This window comes from Rhodamnia argentea, chromosome 3 (genome assembly GCF_020921035.1).
Source record: "Rhodamnia argentea isolate NSW1041297 chromosome 3, ASM2092103v1, whole genome shotgun sequence".
NCBI classification, from domain to species: domain Eukaryota; kingdom Viridiplantae; phylum Streptophyta; class Magnoliopsida; order Myrtales; family Myrtaceae; genus Rhodamnia; species Rhodamnia argentea.
In genome coordinates, this window is record NC_063152.1 from 32373338 (window position 1) to 32394690 (window position 21353).

At 41.0% G+C, this 21353-nt stretch overlaps 3 protein-coding genes across 5 annotated transcripts; 1 reads left to right on the top strand and 2 right to left on the bottom strand.

The window, feature by feature from the left end:
- Positions 1–307: 307 nt before the first annotated feature.
- Positions 308–2626, top strand: LOC115754697 (reticulon-like protein B1). Its single transcript, XM_030693814.2, has 5 exons — positions 308–661; positions 1501–1681; positions 1790–1931; positions 2071–2140; positions 2227–2626. The coding sequence occupies exons 1-5, from the start codon at positions 469–471 to the stop codon at positions 2394–2396; spliced, it is 756 nt and encodes a 251-aa protein (XP_030549674.1). The 5' UTR covers positions 308–468; the 3' UTR covers positions 2397–2626.
- A 5715-nt stretch (positions 2627–8341) lies between these two features.
- On the bottom strand, positions 8342–14327 carry LOC115754695 (calcium-dependent protein kinase 1). The gene is made up of 9 exons (XM_030693812.2): positions 13848–14327; positions 13358–13644; positions 12482–12625; positions 11949–12101; positions 11329–11444; positions 10128–10295; positions 9899–10026; positions 9670–9769; positions 8342–8670 (listed from the first exon to the last, which is right to left on the bottom strand). Exons 1-9 carry the CDS (start codon positions 14234–14236, stop codon positions 8587–8589), a joined length of 1569 nt encoding a protein of 522 aa, XP_030549672.1. The 5' UTR covers positions 14237–14327; the 3' UTR covers positions 8342–8586.
- Positions 14328–16495: 2168 nt separating this feature from the next.
- On the bottom strand, positions 16496–21353 carry LOC115754694. Of its 3 annotated transcripts, XM_030693811.2 has the most exons (4): positions 21157–21353; positions 19834–19889; positions 18373–19198; positions 16496–18306 (listed from the first exon to the last, which is right to left on the bottom strand). In XM_030693811.2, the coding sequence occupies exons 3-4, from the start codon at positions 18931–18933 to the stop codon at positions 16900–16902; spliced, it is 1968 nt and encodes a 655-aa protein (XP_030549671.1). In that variant the 5' UTR covers positions 18934–19198; positions 19834–19889; positions 21157–21353; the 3' UTR covers positions 16496–16899. The 3 variants fall into 3 exon arrangements, with proteins under 3 accessions (XP_030549671.1, XP_030549669.1, XP_030549670.1); XM_030693809.2 differs by having other exon boundaries at positions 16496–19198; XM_030693810.2 differs by having other exon boundaries at positions 16496–19198; positions 19789–19889.

Consider the following 21353-nt stretch of genomic DNA (forward strand, 5'->3'; position numbering starts at 1 on the left):
ATTATTCATTCTTCGTCGGTCGGAAAATTTTCGTGTTCTCATCTTGACAAAGATGGTGGTGGTGTTCAGGGTTCTAGTTCTAACTGTGGTTCTGTAATAAAGAAGGGTTTTTCTAAAACGTGCGTGGCAGTGCGATAAGACTTTTTGCCACCTCCCGTCACCCGCAGTGCGTGCCCCGCATTTCCCAATCTGAATCTCCAGGTTCGGCGCCGAACCGAAGGGACGTCTCGGATCGAAAGAGAGAAAACGATCCGACGTCCGAGATTGAAAAGAAGCACGCCCCTCCCCATTTTAAAGGCGAAAGGATTGTGTGGTACAGCGTCTGTTACGCAGGATCTGAAATCGCAGCCAGAGAGTGAGGGAAAAAAAAGAGTTTGCGTTTTGAGATTCTCTCTTAAACCACACGCGTCGCTTCGGGTGTCTAGGGTTTTTGGGTCAAGGAAAAGGTCGGAGCAATTTGGTTGTCGCATGGCGGATCACGAGGAACCCAAGGGCGGCGAGTCCATCATGGAGAAGATAGCGGAGAAGATCCACGCTCACGACTCCTCCTCGTCCGACGATTCCGACGACGATAACCCGGCGCCGTCCGAGGTGAAGGCTAAGATTTACCGCCTGTTTGGACGGGAACAGCCTGTTCACAAGGTGCTAGGTGGTGGAAAGTGTAAGTCCATTCTCTCTCTCTCGATCGATCGATCCGTGTTGCTCTCGCTGTTTTTCGCGATCTTGATGTCGTTGTTTGTTCTTCCCGGCGTGTTTGAAGGGTTGAGGGGGATTCTGATTTGATGTCGAGATCTAGCTCCGGCATTTTGGTTGCTTGTTGATTTGCGGAAAGCGGTGGTTTGGTTTTGCTTTAATTGGTTCCGAAGACGGAGCTGTGTTGAATCGGAATCTATTTATTCGATCTGTTGATCTGATTCATTATATGAGATACTTTCACATTTTTTATTGTCTGCTTGATTGTTTAGCACGTTATGAAATGCATCGAGGTTTTTCATTCCAGGGTGCTTTTCGTGCCGCTCGGATGATTATGCATGTGATCTAGATCTGGAAATAGTGTGGCGAACGTGCTACAAATGAAGTTTGTGTTGACCTACTGATAACTATTGCCATTCTAGGGTAATTTTTCACGCTGACTGGCGTAGCATCTGTAGATGCCTGTGTTAAGCTTTGGCTTGTCCAGTTAAGGTCGGTTTCTTGGGTTGTGATGAGATTTGCTTCGAGCAGTGTTAAAGACTGTTTTTTTAAGGCTGTGAAACTGTCCTCTTTTCCGGGTCACATTGAAACTTTCCTGTTAATATTTTAAGATGATGCAGTGACGATGACACGATATGACGTGACATATTATGCAAATTGGTGCTGCATCTTTGATGAATTTCGAGTTCAACATTCTAATGATTGTTTGCTTCCGCCGGTGTGTTGTATCTTCTTCACCCTGCTATACATATCTCTGATGGCAGTAGTTTGTTATTAAGCTGTTCAAATTTAATTGTGGTGGAACAGCTGCTGATGTACTCCTATGGAGAAACAAGAAGATATCAGCAGGTGCTCTTGGTGTTGCAACGGCAATATGGGTTCTGTTTGAATTGATTGAGTACCACTTTCTCACTTTAGTTTGTCATGGCTTAATCCTTGGCCTTGCAATCTTGTTCTTGTGGTCCAATGCTACTACATTCATCCACAAGTAAGATTTTGATGGTGTACTAGATCTATTTGAGTGTAGATAATGTTAAATTCGATATTCTCCTATTTGCTTTGATGGGATTATCTTGCCTTAATTGTTCTTTCTTAGGACGCCACCTCACATTCCTGAAGTGTCGATACCAGAGAAACCTGTCTTGGAGTTTGCCTCTGTACTTAGCTTTGAAATAAATCGTGCAATTGCTACACTGAGGGAGATTGCTTCCGGAAGAGATCTTAAGAAGTTTCTCTTGGTATGTTCATACTTGTGCTTAGGGTTGTTCTCAGCATGTGTGGTGCTCTTCGCGATCATTTGTTACGGTTGAATCTTTGCACATGGCTTTGCAATTTCTGTTCACATTCTAATGGAAGAACTGAATGTGGACAAATTAGGTGATTGCTGTTTTTTGGGTTATGTCTATCGTGGGCAGCTGCTGCAACTTCTTGACGTTATTTTACTTGGGTAAGGAGGTGTTTCTATATTTGTTGAGTTTGATTGTGTACGTCTCCCCATCAACTCTTATGGATAGAGTTTTGTTTCTTAAACAGTGTTTGTATTACTGCACACTGTGCCTGTGCTCTATGAGAAGTATGAGGACAAGGTAGACCCGTTTGCGGAGAAGGCAACTATTGAGATCAAGAAGCAGTATGCAGTGTTTGATGAGAAAGTTTTGAGCAAGATTCCAAAGGGGCCTTTGAAGGACAAGAAGAAGGTTTAAACTATTTAATGTTCTGTCTCATACCAGGTCCTTTGCAGTCATGTGGTAGTTTTTCAATTTTTTGGTTGAAGTTGCCAAAATTATCCATGATTGGCATGAACCCTGTTTTCATCATGCTTTTTTTGGTGTTGGGTTCAGATGTGGATGAATCTGGATTTTTGTCCCTTCATTTTCTTCAGACATGCTCAGAATTGCATGGATCTTTGTGCTAGCTAGTATTGGTTTGTTGACATAGTGTTTTATGCTGTGATTTGTGTTGAATCTTCGACTTTTACTTGTGATAACAGTGAGTGATGTGATTTTATCTTGAGATGTATGGAATCAGAGCTACATGGGATGAGCATAATAGAGCTTGTAGCATCCCAGGAGACCCTATGATCGAGGTTTTTTTTTCTTTTTTTCCTTCAAAATATAGTCATGGCAATGCAAAAGATGGTGCTGGGTCCTTCAGCATGTCATTCAAATGATGGCAATTTTTTATTCATGCTTGAGTCACTTGATAATACGAGAAGGGCAGATTGAAATTATAGGTAGCTTCGAAGGTCTGTTGCTAGGCTTGTCTCCTTAGAGTGGATCTGCCCTGGCAGATACCAGTTGTGGCCACAAAAACTGCAAAGAGAATGGATCTGTCTAAGAGTGAATGGAGGTTCTCATGGATACTGATTGCAGTGAGCTTAGATCATGTTTTCTCATATAGGAGTGCTTTCTTCTCACTTCAATTAGACACTGATAGAAGCGCGTTCCATTGAGGCCGACTTAGTTGGAGTCAAAGAAGTAGTTGTTGTAATTTTGCTCTTAGGAAGCCCTTTCTCGGGGCAACTGCGCTCCATGGAAGCTCTCCCAATGAGGAGTGTTGCCCTCAAAGTGGATTTGTAATCTAATTTTGCCTTTATCTTGTTGCTGAAAGTTCCGTCACTTTAGGGTTGGAGAGTGTAAGATCTCTGACTCTACTAGCTTCTATCTTCAGCAGCTTTATGGTTATCAATACCCTCTCTTTGTCGTTCAACCGTGAGATAGGTATGCAAACTTGTAGCCTCCCAACGAGCTCTGTCAAGATTTGTTTCAGAAAAGCTATAGGTGTTGATGGCAGCACTACCACTGCGCAAATGGCCGAGGAGGATGTGGCCTTGTGAAATTATCTGTTTTCTTGCATTAGCATTTGTCCCAGGCGTCTAATGTCTTGATGGTATTACTGAAGCCCAGTATTTGGCAGTGAGGGATTATCATGCTCTTTTGGGGAGCAAAGCAGAGAGACTTCATCTAAATAATTTGGTGAAATGATTGCAAACTAAAGATCCGATGGGAGGTCCTGAAACTCACTGGTAAGTGTTACGAGTCGTGTCTTTTAGCTTTACAGAGGCTGCTACGTACATTGGCCAGGGTAGTGGCAACGAAGGGACAGGTTGAACCGAACACCGTTGTCTTACGCTGTTGTCTTCTTCTCTTGGTTAGGCTGTCCTTTCGTTCATCGGCTATGAAGAATATTGTCATATGAAAAAAGTGTGCTTGACGTCCGCTGTGTCAAAGTTGAAATTCACTCCTGAAATTAAGGGCGACTCGGAGTTTCACCAACATAGACGAAGGTAGCCATACATTATAGGAAAATCCCACAATTCCTTTGACCATCGTTACTTGGGATGGGTCGACCCGCACGTGCTGGCTCAACTCGGATTTCCGAGAGAACGAGGTGAGTTTCAGGGTACCTCTTGGCCAAGGGAGGCGAGCCACATTCTTAGGTTGTAGATTTATTAATGCGCATTTTGCTGGTGCAATGTGCCCCTAGAATTGCACTGTCTCGTTAAGTCTACTTTTTCTATATCTATAGTAATAAATAGACATGGTCACGGGCCGTGAACCGTTGGTTCCGGTTCGTGAACCGCCGGTTCCAATTCGTGAACCGCGGGTTCCGGTTCGTGAACCGGCGGTTTCGGTTCATGGCCATGATAGAACCAGAACTAGCCCTTAAAGGGGCAGTCCCAGTTTCGGTTTGGAACTACCGGTTCAAGGGTTGGTTCCGATTTCGAATTTAAAATTTAATTTTAAATAATAAATTATGAAATAAAAAAAATTATAAATTATAAATTATAATCAAATTGTACATTGTAATCAAATTTGGGAGGGAAAAAAGGGAGAGGGAAATGGCTTAAACTTAATGAATTATCATTAATCGATTACATATATTTTTAGAGATAGAAGAATCAAAACTCGTGTAGTTCTTTTACCTTTGATAATTCCAACTTACATCATCGTCAATCGTCGCTACCCCTTATGGTACCCGTGGCGGTGGTATCTCCACTATCATCATTGAAGAATTCGTTGTTTCGATCCAGCTCTTGTTGTCGAAATTTATCATTTGTCCAATCATGGACATAAGCTTGAGCCTCCAAAGCATTCGGATTTAGTCTTGAATGGCGGTCGTCCAAAATTAATCTTCCAGCGCTAAATGCTTGTTCAACTGCAATTGTTGAAGAAAGGGTTGTTAACATCTGTCTTACGATGAGAGCGAGGACTGGGAATTGGGTTGAATGAGTCTTCCACCACACCGGAATTTTGAAATCAGTGTTGTATTCGGAATCATGGAACTCAAAAACAATGGTTAAATAATTTTCTAATTCGAAAATATTACATGTTGCTTCCTTTTATCTTTTTTGCCTACTAATGAGCAAATTGTATCATCTACTAAGTCTACCACTCTCCTTCATTTGTGAGGCACTAGGTTGAGAAAATCTAATATCACCTAAACCATATCTACTACAAAATTCATTATATAATGCTACTATAGCGTCTTTAATCTCTACTTGTATAATTTTAATATCTACTGTTTCATTAAAATGTAAACAATCATAATAATAATCATTCAGATAATCATACAAACCATCTAATTTAGTACGTGGATCGAAAAAAATAGCAACCAAATAAATAAGAGGAATGCGAGCCTAATAATGTAGCCATTTTGCTTTCATTGCTATAATAGTCGAAGCTAATTGAACATATTTTTCATATTCACAAAAAATACCAGCAATGTTAATACACTTTATTAAAAATAAATACTTAATAGGATAATAAACACCAGATAAAGTATAAATTGCATCATTAAAAACTTCCAAAAAATCTAATTTTTTTTTGCAAACAACCCAATCTTGTAGAAGTAAACTAATTTCATAAACATTATTTAAAATAAACGTACATGATAAATCTTTATAAGCAAAATATTGATGAAGCAACTTGCAGGTAAAATTCCAACTAGTCGGAACATCTTTTAAAAATCTTTTTGGTTTTTGTTCATGTGATTTACAAAATTTGCCACATTCTTTCATAACTTGGGGACAACTCTATAAAAATTTAATTGCTCTCTTTATTAGGATGAGAAAGGGCTCAAGAATTCGTAAACCATCTTGTACTCATAAATTTAAAACATGGCAAGCACATCTAATGTGAAAAAATTGTCCGCCAAAATAGGGTTTACAAATATTTTCTAAATTAGGAATGGAAGCGGTATTTGACGCAAGATTACCAAAACCAACTGAAAAAACTTTATTAATCAAATAATATTATTCTAAAAATTGCCTAATTATTCTATAATTATTATTGGTCGTATGCCTTTCATCAAATACTCGAAATGCAAGTACTCTTTTTTGAATGTTTCAATTGTCACTTATCCAATGACATGTGATACCCATATAAGAATGAATTTGCCAAGAATCACTCCAAATGTCGCTACCTATATGCACACGTCCATTGAAATCTGTAAAAAAGTTTTACAAAGCCTTTTTTTGTTTTTTATAAACCCTGAAAAGTTCGCGTTTCAGAGTAGTTCTCGGAACTGATTTTGCTTACGGAGTACAAACAGTATTGATCAAACAATTCAAACCAAATTTTTCATCGGTAGTAAAAGGTAAATGTTCAATGACAACATATTGAGCTAATGTTTCTTTATAAAGTTCATCACTATAACGAAATAAAGGAGAAGTGTTAGGATTGGCGTACCCGAAAATTTATTGTTGTCTGGTGTCAATCCCCGCTTGCGTTGCATGTTTTTGCGTCGGATGCCGACGGTATGTTACGTAGCCGTCTTCTTTATTAAAATTGTATGATTTCGTACAATATTTACAGTTTATCTTGCACTTGTCTCCGCTTACATGTACCTTGTCAAAGTGTTACCATAAGTTAGATGTACTCTCTCAAGCCCGCCCTTTCGGCTTTTTTGCCGCCAACGTTTCTTCGACGCCGGTAGGAGGATAAAGACTTTCTTGCGTTGGGACGTCCTCGATGTTAGGAACATAATTGATATTGCTATCATCGTCTACCCAACATGTAAACTCACGAGAATCATATTAATCATGATGTTGAGGATAATCGGATTTCTCCATCCCCATTGGGATCGGGCTCTTTCCCCTATTACCAGCTCGGCTTTCACTTGCCATTTTTTGTTAGAAAATTGAGCGTAAAGCCAATTTAGAAAATTAACAAAATTGAGCCGGGATTAACCAAATTAAAAGAATTTGAGAGAATTGAGAATTGAGAGAATTTGAAAGAAATTATAAGAAAAAATGAAATGGGAGGAATGGTTTTTATAAGAAATTTAAGAAGAAGGAAAAAAAAAAAAAAAAGGAGGGATAATTGCAACAGCCATAAGGGGGAAAGAGCCATTGGCTCCTTCCCCCTTATTTATTTATTTTTTTATGGGCGGTTTGGAACCGGCTCGTGAGGGGCCAGGCCGGTTCCGGTTATTCCACGAGCCGGTTGTGGGCCCAAACCGACCCGTGGCCATGTCTAGTAATAAGTGTTCTGAAAGTCTTAAAATTTGTTACGAAAATGTAATCGAGTTCTAAAACTTATAAAAAGTTCAATTAAGTTTTAAAACTTGTCAAATTAGTGCAATCGAATTCTTTCGTTAATTTTTTCCAATTTAGCTAATAGAAAATGTGATGTGGCTTTTTTTAAATATTTTTTGTTCTACGTGGTGATGACGTGGCTAAAATAAAAATTATAAAGTAAAACGATATCTTTTTGGTACAAATCTGATTTTTAATATAATGTTTAGTTAAGTTAAACTAAAGAATAAGCAAAAAAAAATCAAAAAAGGGAAACACGCACGCACCTGAATTTCCCTTTTTTGTGTTTTTTTTAATTATATTTTCTTACTTTAATATAATTTAAATAAAATTTATATTTAAAATCAGACTTGGACTAAAATAACGTTGATTTAGCCTTATGTTTCATATTTTAGCCAAATCATTACTATGTAGGAGTGAGTATATTAAAATAAGTCACATCGACATTTTCCAATAACCAAATCGGACAGAGTCAACGAAAGGACTCAATTACACTAATTTGATAAGTTTCAAAATTTAATTACACTTTTTATAAATTTTAAAACTCAATTGTATTTGTGGCAAGTTTTAAAACTTTCGATGTACCTTTCTCTTTTCACTGCAGAACAGTTCACTGGATCCCACCTAATAGACCACATGAAATCAACAAACGAATACATCAGTGGGTTGGGCTCCACATGCTATGAGCAGTTTCATCAACTACGTTAGCCAGCGAATCATTGCCCGTAGGCCTTAAAAGACATAATCACACTGCAGGACAGTGAGCAGTGGGAGTGTTTCCTACCAAACTTTGCATTGTGAGAAAGGAATATGCAAACACTTTACAAGACTTATAATTTCCATCGACAAATCGATTGAATCGCCATTTGCGAATGCTTCGAAAAGTGAAAGGTATGCGATCCTACATTGGTTTGGGGAGAGGACAGTTATCTACTGATGTACATGTCAAAGGAAAAAAAATGGAAATATGTCGAGAGGATCCGTACTTGATCATTCTAGATATTCCTCAGAATCTACCTCAACAAATTGAAAATACAACCGTTTAGAAGCTTTTTGCAATAAAGCACACACTCACACTCAAGCCAACCGAGATATGTCCAACCTCAAAACTACAAGTTGAGTCAACAAAATTTCCAGTAATCTCCTGTATTTCCGCACTAACAAAGGAGCAGCAACCAGAGGCACGGATGAATTGCGTGCAAATCACATCAGAAAGCAAGAATGCGGACTCCGTAGCTAAAAGCATGTAAAAGCTTGTTATCTTGATTCTCGACAGTCATAATTACGGTCACACAATCCACAATCCGCTTGGCGCCATTGTTTTGGGCCAACCGAAATCTTCATATGCCATCCAACTATTTCCGACGTCTATTGGGGGCCAAATCAGGATTTCCTTTTCTCATCATGGCAACAAACTCATCATAGTTGATTCTGCCATCCTGATAAATTCAGAAACGCTCGTATACGTCACAAGAAGATTAAAATCAACAGGCCACAAGGTATGCCACAAAGTAACAATGTCCGCTGATCTTCATGGAACAACAGTGTTAAGAACGTAACTTAGAAGACCTTGTCGTGGAAGCTCAATAGAGATTTCCAACTTACACAAATGGAGCGCTAATTAATTTCATGACCTACTCTACTTTTTACTTGCTTATGTGTTCTATTTGCACTCCATGAAATAATACCGCGATATATTTCGCAAGTTGTACATTTTCAGCTGTAAATCGTTGCACAAGTAGCACTTTTAAAACATAAAACCTACCAACAAAAAGTTAGCCCAGAACACAAGCATTCCTTCAACCAAGCTAGAAATACCTGATTAGTGTTTTTGCAAACGTAATGATCTAAGATTCTTTTTTCTAAGGGAAGCAAAACATGCAAGGGTGTTTCCTTGAAGGATGTTAATTGTGACTTGAATTATTTGTGTGCCAGACCAATTTGCGATTCAATAAGATAAATTTCATGGCGACTTGATCGATCATTTTTTATGAGGTATGTGCTGAAAATGGAGGGCCCTCGCAGCACAGACCAGCTTGGATATACATCATATTTTATTGGTGTTATAGTATATATATTCTGTTAGTGCTATTTCAGAGTGTGTGAGAGATAATGGGTGTATATGTGGGTTATGGGTTTTTGAGAGTTCTTTCTCTTTCATTGTACTTCGAATTCTGACAGGTGAATTGCTGCTTCTAGTGGACCTAGGCCAATGGCCAAACCATCTTCCGTCATTTCTCTACTGTCATTGCATCACTGTACTTGTTAAAGCAACTTTGCCAAGTCACATAATATACATGAATTACGCTTTGACAGCCACATAGTTGAGCTGTTCGTAAATTACGTACTAGGAGATGACCATAGGTGGGCAATATCTTATGCACATTTAGGGCACCATAGTTGAGCATGAATGGACATGAGAGAAGAAAATAACTCACACGATCACTGTCGACTTCAGCAATGATCTCCTTAATTGTTTTCTCATCACCCATATTGTACTTCTTAAGTGCATGCTCCAACTCCTCCATTGTGATATACCTTCAAAGGGCAGCAGATACATGCAAGTGAGCATCACACTTTTCTATAATTTAATCGTTGATTGATAATTAGATTCGCTAACTGAACGGGAATGTAAAAATCATGCTCAAGTGCGAGAAAGGAAATTACCCACTCTTGTCCTTGTCAAAATATTCAAATGCCTTATATAAATGATCCTCCCTTTCCATTCTATTCAAATGCATAGTGGCTGTTATAAACTCAATGTAATCAATCGTCCCATTGCCATCAACATCAGCCTGAAAAACCAAATATTTTATTATGCAGGAGCAACCATGCACTTCCTTTTCTTTTCTTTTTTAAACAGGAAAGGAGCTGGAAATCATATTGAGAAGAGTACCGCTTCCATCAGCTGCTTAACTTCACTCTCTGAAAGCTTGGTACCCAATTTCGGAAGACCAGCTTTCAACTCTTCATAAGTAATTGTTCCGCTATTGTCCGTGTCCATGGTTTTAAACATTGCTTTCAACCCCATAATTTCTTCTTCAGAAAGATTTTCAGCAATTACCTAGAAGGACAAAGAAATGATATGTAATTTATACCAGTGAATCACAACAGTTCCAGCAACAATTTTCATACTGCCCTTAATACAGATGCTCAAGCCTTTGATAGTTCTTCAACTCCTTTTTCCATTTTTGACAAGAAATTCAAACGAAGGTGCTATAGGTGAAGAAACCATAAACGTGTATTTTGCGAAAGTGGCACCTGAGTTTAAGTTCACTATATACAGGTATTAACCAACATATACTATGGTAGAGGAGGATCTTTATGCAGCATTTCCAACAAAATTCTCAGGATAATATGGTAAATGCAAAAGGTTCTCAGAATGTGCACTACTATAGAGAACTATGAATCAACCAGTATTCAATACCTGTCTTGACAAAACAATAGGCATAAAGACTTTTCAAGTTCTAGCTAACAGTGAGCTTTACAGCTGTTGAACTTCCGGTTCCTCATTATAGCTGGCCAGCGAATGCTTTAGTTCCAACATAACTAAACTTCCACCATACCACAAAGATAGCATCCAGCGTCTCTAGTTGACAAACAGCAAACTAAATAGTCAATTGTCTATGCCTCACTGTACCCTTAGACATACTGCACCAACGAAAGTGTGTTGCCAAAAGTTATGGTTCTTAGAACTTTTCCAGAAAAAGCATTAGCCTTTAAGTGGAGAAGACAAAGCTTTGAGTCCCATGAGCTATCCAAATGCAAGGCTAATAGGTGCAAATAACATCTATACTAGGAGAAATGAAAGAAGAAGAAATAACAAGAAAATTCAGGCTAAATAGCTTTGTCAAATTGCTGCTCTCGAACCCATGTCACACCAAAACCAACAAACTTGTTTCTTTTTCTTATTTTCGACTTTTGGCCGTCAACCAACAAAACTTGAATGATGTGGAGTTAGCTTCCTGATACTACTCTGTTTCCATAACCCCACAACAAGAGAACACATTCAACGATTCTAGCTAAATAAAAAGGAAGACAACTCACGTACATGAAGAAGCTGAAAGAAACATATCTAACAGCACAGATGTTCTCACCTTTAAGGCCACTTTCTTTAGCTTGTTCATTGCCCTGAATTGTTTCATTCTAGTTAAGACAGCAATATCCAAAGGCTTATCGGAAGCATCTCCATCTTCTCTCATCCAAGGATGATCTACAACGTTCAATTAAAGAATCACTTTCTCTGAGTAACAACGCATTATACATAGTAAAAACATGTAAAGTACAACACAAGCCTTTTGGTAAAAGTAGAAGCACATAGATATGACTTTTCTAATAGCTATAAAATATTCTAAAAGCTAAAAAATTATATCTCGTTGTTAGCAAATTTGCAATTTATGCTTCTACTTCTACCAAAAGGCTTCTATTTTTCCTTTTTTGGCCCTGTTGATGACATCAACACGTATACCCCTGGGCCCCTGCTTCATTTTTCGTAGGACAATCATTTCTCCAAGTCCCTTAATCCATAAGCTGATAAAGAAAATTGAATAGTATCCTATTCCAAGGCAAACACAAGAAATCTTAGTTCGATCTTCTATACAGAGGGATAGCTTCAAAATTTTATTGGCATAATTGTCAAAATTGTTTTGATTTTGAAAGTGCAGCATATCCCATCAATGAATAGTAAGCTCATCATTGACAGTCAGTTTTTACTTACTTAGCACCTCAACTGCAGAAAGCCGCTCTTTTGGATCAGCGCGGAGCATTTTTTTTACCAGATCTTTAGCACTACTAGATATGGATGGCCAGGGATCTGATACAAAATCAATATGCCCCCGTAGAATGGAATCGAATATGGCCTGCTCATTTTCTGCATAAAACGAAAGAAAAGAGGATGACTGCCAAGGTGGAATAAGCAGTGTCAATATCTTCTGACTCCTATTAACAGTGACAAAATTTGATCCTGATGGTAATCGAATCCATTATCCATGCCAAGCACTATCTCCATGCTGATTGTGAGAAGGAACATAAATTTGATCACTTAGCCAAGTGACCTGTAAAAATAAACGACCTAATAAATGAATAATTCTTATGTCCTGGCTCTGTTTTTATTCCACCAACATTTTCGTCATCCATCCCTAAACAAATCAAACGTCGAAACTAGAAATACTGAAATTCTCACAAGAATTCGCCGAAAAAAGTAAATTACTTTGAAATAAGTTGGTCATTAGCGAGGCACAAGAAGCATACCTCCCCAGAAAGGAGGGACACCGCTAAGCAGGATATAAAGGATCACACCAGCACTCCATATATCCACCTCAGCACCATAGTTACGGCGCAGTACTTCAGGGGCCACATAATATGCACTTCCAACAAGGTCTCTAAATACATCACCTAACATGGTGCATGAGAAATTATAAACCAAGCTCATCAACAAGTAGTATCTATCATTTGTTAGGAATGAACATAGAAGAATAAAAAAATATCATCTTTGTCCAAGATTGAAACTGTTCTCGTCCATGCTTTTAAGGCCTACTTACGATGACCCCCAGTGATAGTGCGCAAATGCCCTGGAAACATCTTACTCTTTTGCAGACAAATAAGAAGCAACAGTGTAAATATATTATGCAAACAAAAGCTTAAAGAAAAAGGAATGTGACCCTGGGTAGTACACAAATGAACATATTGCGTAAATACCGTCATATCACAGCTAGAAAAGGATCAAAGCACAGGACATGATGATCTATACTTTTCATCAATGCTAAATTTTGAAATTTCAAGCCACACAATTCACACTCAGACGTTCCATATACGTTTTTCAGAAATTGGAGGAAGAAACTTCTTTTATATCCCTCAGCAGAAGCAGAGTTTCCACATTACCATAATCACAGTGTTGCAGGGTGACCTTCTAGCTTAAACTGAAGAATTGAGCAGCAAATAACAAATATGTAGGCAATAATATGTATCACATACTCAAACATCGTTAAATACGACTTGTACCAAATTTCTTCTCTTGGCATCAGAATCATACACCGCAATGCCTTATATGGTAATCACTACAGCAACAAAAGGAAAACACGCGCGCGCGCGCGACATAATGGATAATAACAGGAGAACCAGAGGTACCTTGTTTGAAGAAAACGGAGAGGCCAAAATCAGTAGCTTTCAATGGCGAATTCTCATCAGTACTCAGAAAAAGGAAATTCTCAGGCTTCAAATCTCTGTGAATAACTCCCATAGTGTGACAATTATGCACCACCGTCACAATCTGCCTACACAGGTTCGCCGCAGCTCGCTCCGTGTAATGGCCTTTTGCTATGATCCGGTCGAACAATTCACCACCCGCACACAACTCCATCACCAAATTCACTGAATGCTTATCTTCGTAAGCACCTTTCAATTCCACTATATTCCTATTCAATGCAAGAAGACAGGCAATAAACACCAATCACAAGATAGAGAAGCAAAGTCAAAGTTTAGTCAGCCGAAGACCTACTCCTAGCTAGAATAGATCGACCTCCTATGAATTCAACACCGATACATTGTCAGTCACAGAATGAATCTAACTCAATTTAAATCAGGGACACGGTTCGATTGATTTCGAGAGAAGATATGCCTGTGGCCGGTCAAATGGTGCATGATCTGGACCTCGCGACGAACGTCCTCCATGTCATCCTTGTTGATGAGCTTGCGAGTGGCGAGGGATTTGCAGGCGAACTGCTGCTTCGTCTCCTTGTGCGTGGCCAGGTACGTCACGCCGAATTGGCCGCGGCCGAGCTCGCGGCCGAAGACGTAGGTGGCACGGACGTCCTCCATCGGCCGGCCGAGGACGCGGCCGACGGCGGGAGCGGCGGAGGGTGGATGAGGGGGGCGAGAGGGCCTGGGAGAGGGAGGACGGATGTTGAGGCCGTTGGTGTCGGGGGCGGAGGAGCCGCCGTGGGGATCGGTGGAGCCCGAAGGGCGGTGGCGGGCGTAGGCGGAGGGGAGGCCGTTGCAGTTGCCCATTGGTGGAGAGAGAGAGAGAGAGAGTCAAAGGCTGGTCAACGAGGCAGAGAGAGAGAGAGAGAGAGAGAGAGAGAGAGGAGTTGACTGAACGGAGATAACGCGGTATTTGTTGCAGGGAAGTTGTCCGAATTATAGCAGGAGGAAAAGTAGGCGTTGAATTTAAGATGAAAATAAATGGGCTTAGGCTCGGGCTTGGGCTTGGGCTTGGGCCTGGGCTTGAGGAGTTTTCGACGATTTTGAAGCTTTAACAACTCTTAACTCGATTACATGCCAGTCTTCAAACCTCGTTTTACAAAAGACAACGTCCGTGGTTCGGGAAAAATGTCAACAAAGTCATAAACCTATTATATTAATATCAATTCAGTCCTAAATCTTTTATTAATGCCAATTTAGTCTTAAATCTTTTTCATTTGTGTCAATTCGATCCATGCGATCAATTTAAATAGGAAATCATTGATGTGAACGCCGGCCGTCCCACATAACACGACCACGTAAGCACTTTTAAATATTTTTTTAATAAACTTTTGCATTTTTTAATAATTCTTATATTTTTTTTATTTTTTTTCTTTCTTCTTTTTGTTGTCCTTTTTCCTTCTTTCTGTTCTCTACAACGCCCTTCCCTTTTCTACGGTGCGGGTGGTCGACCGCAGGCCGCACGCTTGGCCCGTGCTCGGGCTAGCGAGGGCAAGCCTCACCACTGTCGATCCTTGCTCATGCCGGGGTAGCCTCGGCAGTAGTCTCCGGGGCAAAAGCGACGCTCGGTGAGGCCTCCTTAGCTTGGGCGAGAGTCGTCATCACCGGATCTACGACAGACCCCGATTCAATGCTCACCTAACGTTTTAAGACCAACCAACCCAAATTGAAAAAAGAAAAATTGACGACAAAATCGAACGAACCTAACAACAATTGATGGTCAAAGTTCGATCCAATCTCGACCACAACAAGGCTGTCGTTTCCAAAACGCAAGACGAGTTGAACCAATGACCAAAGCCGACCCACAAAGAAGATCCGATTTGTCCTCACGCGCTTCCTCCCGACTCCGAGCAAAGCCGGTTGCCCTCGGCCTAGTGAGGCCACCCCGGCCTAGGCAAGGGTCGGTTGTGCCGAGGCTCACCCTCACGGGCTGCCCTCGGCCCAGCGAGGCCCAAGAAGGCTAGCCGTCCCGACGTGCGGCCAAGCGGTGGTTGGCCATTTGCAACGCAGAAGAGGGAAGGACGTTGCAAAGAACAAAAAAAAAAGGAAAAAAAGGAAAAATATAAATGTTATTTAAAAATTTCAAAAAGTTACTAAAAAATTATTTAAAGATGTCCATGAAAACCTCTACTGTACCACATGGGATGGCTGGCGTCCACGTTAGCGATTTCCAACTAAAATTAACTGGATTGTGCGAATTGGCATAAATGCAAAGATTTAGAACTAAATTTGTATCAATAAAATGAATTGATACTAATGCAATAGGTTTATGACTTTTTTGACACTTTTCCCTCCGTATTTCTCAAATATGATGCATGTGCAAGCGTAACTTAGGAGGGATATAGTCAAGATAAAGCCGCAATGATGCAAACCTACACCCGTCATATTGGTCAAGTTAAGAATGGTTCGACCCAAATAGATAATTTAAGCTTATTTTGATCCATTTCCATGCAAATACTAATTTATTGGCTTATACCTGATTTGACTCATATCCAACTCATATCTAACCCGACCATTATTGCTAAAACAACTCATACCATACTAAAAAGTGAGTGCCGAGCCGGCAAGGACGAGAAACAGTGAAAAAGGTGAATTGAGTTTAAATAAATTGTGAATCTATTTAACACCCATATTATTTTGGGTTTTACCTTCCTAAAATCATTTCTGAATATAACTCATTTTGACAGGTCTATACAGACCGTCTGGCACTGATATTGATTATGATTCTTTTAACAGCAAGAAATCTTACAGCCTCACTACTAGAAAAGGGTATGATGACTCAATGCTTCTCTAAACTGATAGTACCAGACATCAATAAGGCTTCTTCACCTCTATCTAATGAGATCGGATTCATCCATAGACCGATACCGCATTATAGTAACCAGACTCCAAAGCCGGTGCAAATTGAAAGAGAGCAGGAAATGCTACTAAATGCTGTTAGTTTGTCCACTCTTTTAACTCAAGTCAGTCTCTCTGTGATCCAGAGAACGCTAAGAAATGCAGGGGGAGCACCTAATCAAACAAAAAGAGCAACAACCCTTGAGTTCAGACCAGAGAAAGCAACGCAATGATCTTGGAGCGAGGCAATTATTTTACATAAACCAAAAGCTGCCAAACCATACACGCATAACATTTCACCCCAGAAGCATTTACACATAACCAAGGCTTTATTACATAACCAGAATCCCAGGCAGACAGACGGGACGATCGGCATCCGTTGACCTTACAAGTAAAATAACCTGTATTCGCAACCAGCTAAAAATACGCATAAATATTTACAGCAGAGACATGACGACAAAACCAGGACTCCAGACATTAATGACTACCAACCTAACAATTTGTCCCTTTAATGTTGCCAAAGGGTTGCAACGAATCTCAAGCAAACCAGTAGAGAGGAGAAGGCACACACGAACAGACTTGATACTCCATCTACGACACGGTCAAATATGGTGCAAAGTAGACATCGCGACTTACATCCAGCTCTGAGGCACCATGGACTTCCCAGTTTTAGATAGATCGATAACTGAAGCTTCAGTATTAGCTGGCACGAGAGTAGAGCCACTTGCGAGCAGTGCCATCAGACTTCCACCGTGGACCCTACCCTCTGGAACAGATACCGACACGGACGAGAGGCCTCCATCCATGACTGGGTAATGAGCGTTGCCGGAGACGTGTGGCTGGAAACCAGAGTAAGATGTGCCAGATGAAGTCACTTCAGAACCTGTAACCTTGGTGATGTCAATGCTCGTGCTCTCTGTGGTCACAGTTTCTTTTGCCTTCTCGAGTTGGGTGACCGTGGGGCTCTGCACCATGGGACCCACGACCATGGCACCGTGGACCCTCTTATCCTGAACCAGGCCGCTATGAAGTGCACAAAGACCCGTCTTCCCACGAGCAAACGAGTTGCAGGGGCTGCTACCTTCCCCGCCAAAACCTGACCCACGGTGTCCCCAGGCACATCTCTTGCCACCACCATGCGCCTTGCAAAAGTCAGTGCTGCCTTGAGCGCTCTTGCCGCACCCAGGGGCCTGGCACCTCTTACCTCCACCATGACGGACACAGAAATCAGTTCGTCCTCTTGCACTCTTCGTGCACCCAGGCACTGCGCACCTCTTGCCTCCCCCATGGGCTACACAGAAAGCAGTCCCGCCATGAACACTTTTGGTACAGACCCCACCTCCTTGGAAGGAGCACCTCTTCCCTCCACCATGACCCTTGCAAAACGGAGTACTACCCTCAGCACCTTTGGTGCACCCCGAAAAGGTGCAGCGTTTTCCACCACCATGCGCCTTGCAAAACAGAGTGCTTCCTTGAGCCCCTTTGGTGCAACCTATGAACTGACACCGGCGGCCACCTCCATGGGAGATGCAAAGGCCGGAAAGGCCTTCTGCACTCTTCGTGCAGCCCTCTCTCTGGCATCTCTTACCACCTCCATGCCGTATGCACAAACCAGACTTCCCTCTGGCAGCTCGAGAGCAACCCTCATGGCTGCAACGTCTGCCGCCACCATGGGCGATGCAGAAGTCCGTACGTCCTTCCGCACTTTTAGTACACCCAAGGAACTCACAGCGGCGGCCACCCCCATGTGCCTTGCAGAAGACTGTCCGGCCCTCAGCTCCCTTGTGGCAGCCAGATTTCTGGCACCTTCGGCCGCCTCCATGGGAAATGCATCGGCCAGAAGCACCTCTTGCTCCCTTTCCACATCCTTCAACCTGACAAATTTTAGTACTACTACGATGCTGCTGTTGAAGTTTCTTTGTTATCCCGGAAGTGCAGGTGACTGAGCTGTTCGGCGTTGTTATTACACTTGAAGACAGGTTTGGAACAATTGACGATGAAGCAGCATTTCTGGCATCTTGGTTGAGGAAGAAGCCAGCCTCTTGGTTTAGTAGGGGCAGAGGAATGCCTGCTTTCCAGAGGCATGATGAAGATTCTACTTCTGCACTTGATGCACAGCCTGTCAATGGAACTCCCTGCCCCAACTTAAATGGCGGGGAATCTGGATGAACGTTGGTTACATCTGATTCTGAAGGACCAGTTGAAAGACTCAACTCTAGGTGAACCTTTGGTTGCATCCGGAACGCTTTAGTATCTGATGTAGTGACTTTCTTTGGGCAAGGCATCTTCTCACACCGGAGGTGGAGGGTGAAATCCAAATCGAGATCCATTGACGATTCCTCCTCAGTTTCCTTGGCTGAGGATATTGCAGTGCAAGCAGTTGCCGAGCTACCCTTGCTGTCAGAAGAACTAGAACATCGGCCTAGCCCAAGGGACAGCGGAGTGCCAACTTGCTGCTGCTCCAGAGTTCCATCAATCAAACTCAATTTGCGTTTGAGGCCCTTCGATAAAGGCGACAGATGAACAGAAGAGCCAGGGGAATTGAGTCTTAAGATGGTATCATAATCACCTTTAGAGCCTCCAACTTGCATAGAACCGCCCAAGAGACTGAAGGGGTTCGAAGAATACTGCACGCTGAAACCCAAATTCTGGAACCGGGGATCCATAACGTAACCAAATGCCGATGTGTATCCAATAGTCCAAACCTAATGCCAACGCAATAGCAGTCTGCCTGACTTCCGGGATAATGTTATTCGCTACAAAACTACAGTTAGAAATTAGTGGAAGGCATACATGCCTCCCCCACTGACAAAACCAGAAGTATCACGGCGGTCCATTTTCAACAAATAATTTAATGATCAAATCTCAACAAGCTAAGAAGAGTCTCAGGATGTATGATTGGTGTAATTTGAGGCCATAGCTCTCAATTACCTGCAAAGAGTAAATAATTCGGTGTCAAAAATAATAACCTCCAGAAATTCTTAACCATCACAATTACTGGTGTTCACAAGGGATAAGTACGCTATCAAAATAACATGTAAAGTTAGTAAATGCTAACACGAATGAATCAATCACCGTATAATCTCAAGATTCCACTCATTACATGAGACCACTTAACTGACAGTTCTTACTCAGGGAGTTTATGAGGCTCACTAACTATCCCTCTACTGTAGCAACAGATTAGCATACATATTTTCCTGGACAAGTGACGAGCTACATATCTGTGAACCATAAACACATTTCCACCTATAAGTGAAAGAAAAAACAACAAACTATACTACTGTGAAACATCAGTCTGTCAGAGATATCATTTCTCAGACCTCCTACCAGAACAAAGCAACCGAATACATCTTATCAAAAACAAAGAAGGGGGAAAAATGTGCAAAACCTTTCATAGAAATTTGTTACACACTAAAGTTGGTTAAGAAATATGTCTGCACTCTCATGCATGTAAAGTGCTTCAAAGTGGAGTGTACAGACAAGAAATCAATGCAAGATTTCCGCCAGCAAACATATTTTACATTCTGATTTCAATCCAGCTCAATAGAATTTCCCAGATGTCTTACTCTCTGAGGAAAAGAGCAAATACGGATTGCAAACACCAAGCAAAGCAAATGAGGACCTGAAATTCAAAGCAAGGAAATTATCAACACAGGCATAAGCTAAGTTAAACAAATATGTAGCATCGCATCCATAAAATCAACAGACATACAGAGTTAAAGTAGTAGATAAATATGTTGTCCAAGACAACAGCTTATAAAGACAAACATGGATGAGATCACCGAACTAGCACGGGATGAACAAGATGTTGGTCAGGCACAGTAAAAACCAAGAAGTAGCTGTTTATCTCATGATCTTAAGCTATAGGCAAAAGATTATGCAGATCAGATGAAAGCACTACAGCAAAACCAAAATAAAATGTAAAATGAAAATCTCACAATCGGGAAGCAAAACACAAAGGTAGCACAAATCCACGATGCAAACAATATGCTCGAAGTAGGTGTATTTTTTTGCAATATCCAACTCAGGAGCTCACGGATCACACAGACACCATAGGACAAGTAGCAAGATTGACAAAACTGGATCTTGACACGGTACAATGACAAAACAGACTAAAAGAATTGACATACTAATGAAGGAAGGAATGCAGGGGACTGGGTCACCGTTCAGATTCAGAACATAATTGGTAATAAATCACTAAGAAAACAGAATATGCAAGAACTCTCCGCAAAGCACAGGGATTCAATCTCGGTACAGTGCTTCAGAATCCCAAGATTGATTATTAATCTCTACTTATAAAAAGAAAAAAGAAAAAACATATGCACAAGCATAATTGCAGGGGAAATACCAGAAGAAGAAATAGCAAAACGGTTAGCGAATGATTTCATCATTTCTAGCTCCAGAAACAAGAAGAACTACAAGCTGGAAAAATTAGCAAAGGTTGGTTTAATCGAACCACTTCTCCAAAGGCCAAGTTTTTGTTGGTTTTTTTTTTTTTTTCATTTGATTGCTAAAATAGATGCAAATAGCAGGAAGCGAACACTAGAAAGCAAAAACATTCTTCCGTTAATTACTAAGGATATGAGCACAATCCAGCTAAACCCTCTTCGATTGGTCAGAGTTTCTTCACAAAAAAAAAAAAAACCCATTTTTGCATATCTCGAATTCTGCTTAGCGAGACTACCACAGCTCGAATAATTCAGCACACGATTTCGTTCCAGGAAAACAAACAAACCCAGCAAAAAAAAAAGAAAGGACCCGACTTTACGGCAAATCAAAGCGAAACCCACAGATTCTGCAGGCGCCCGAAACACAAACCCGGACAGAATTTCAACAGGAGGAGTCGAAATTACGAACACGCGATTGAGAGGGTTGAAGAGGCTGTTCACCTTCGAAACTGTGGGCGGCGATTGGATTGAGCCTTCTCGGAGACAACGGGTGGTGGAGAGGAAGAAGGAAAGAGAGAGAGAGAGAGAGAGAGAGAGAGAGCGAGCGACACTGCAGATGAGTGAGAGAGCACGCGTTGAAGAAGGAGATGGACTCGAGTAGGAGGGGGTTTAACAATTGTCGGATTGAGATGATGTAT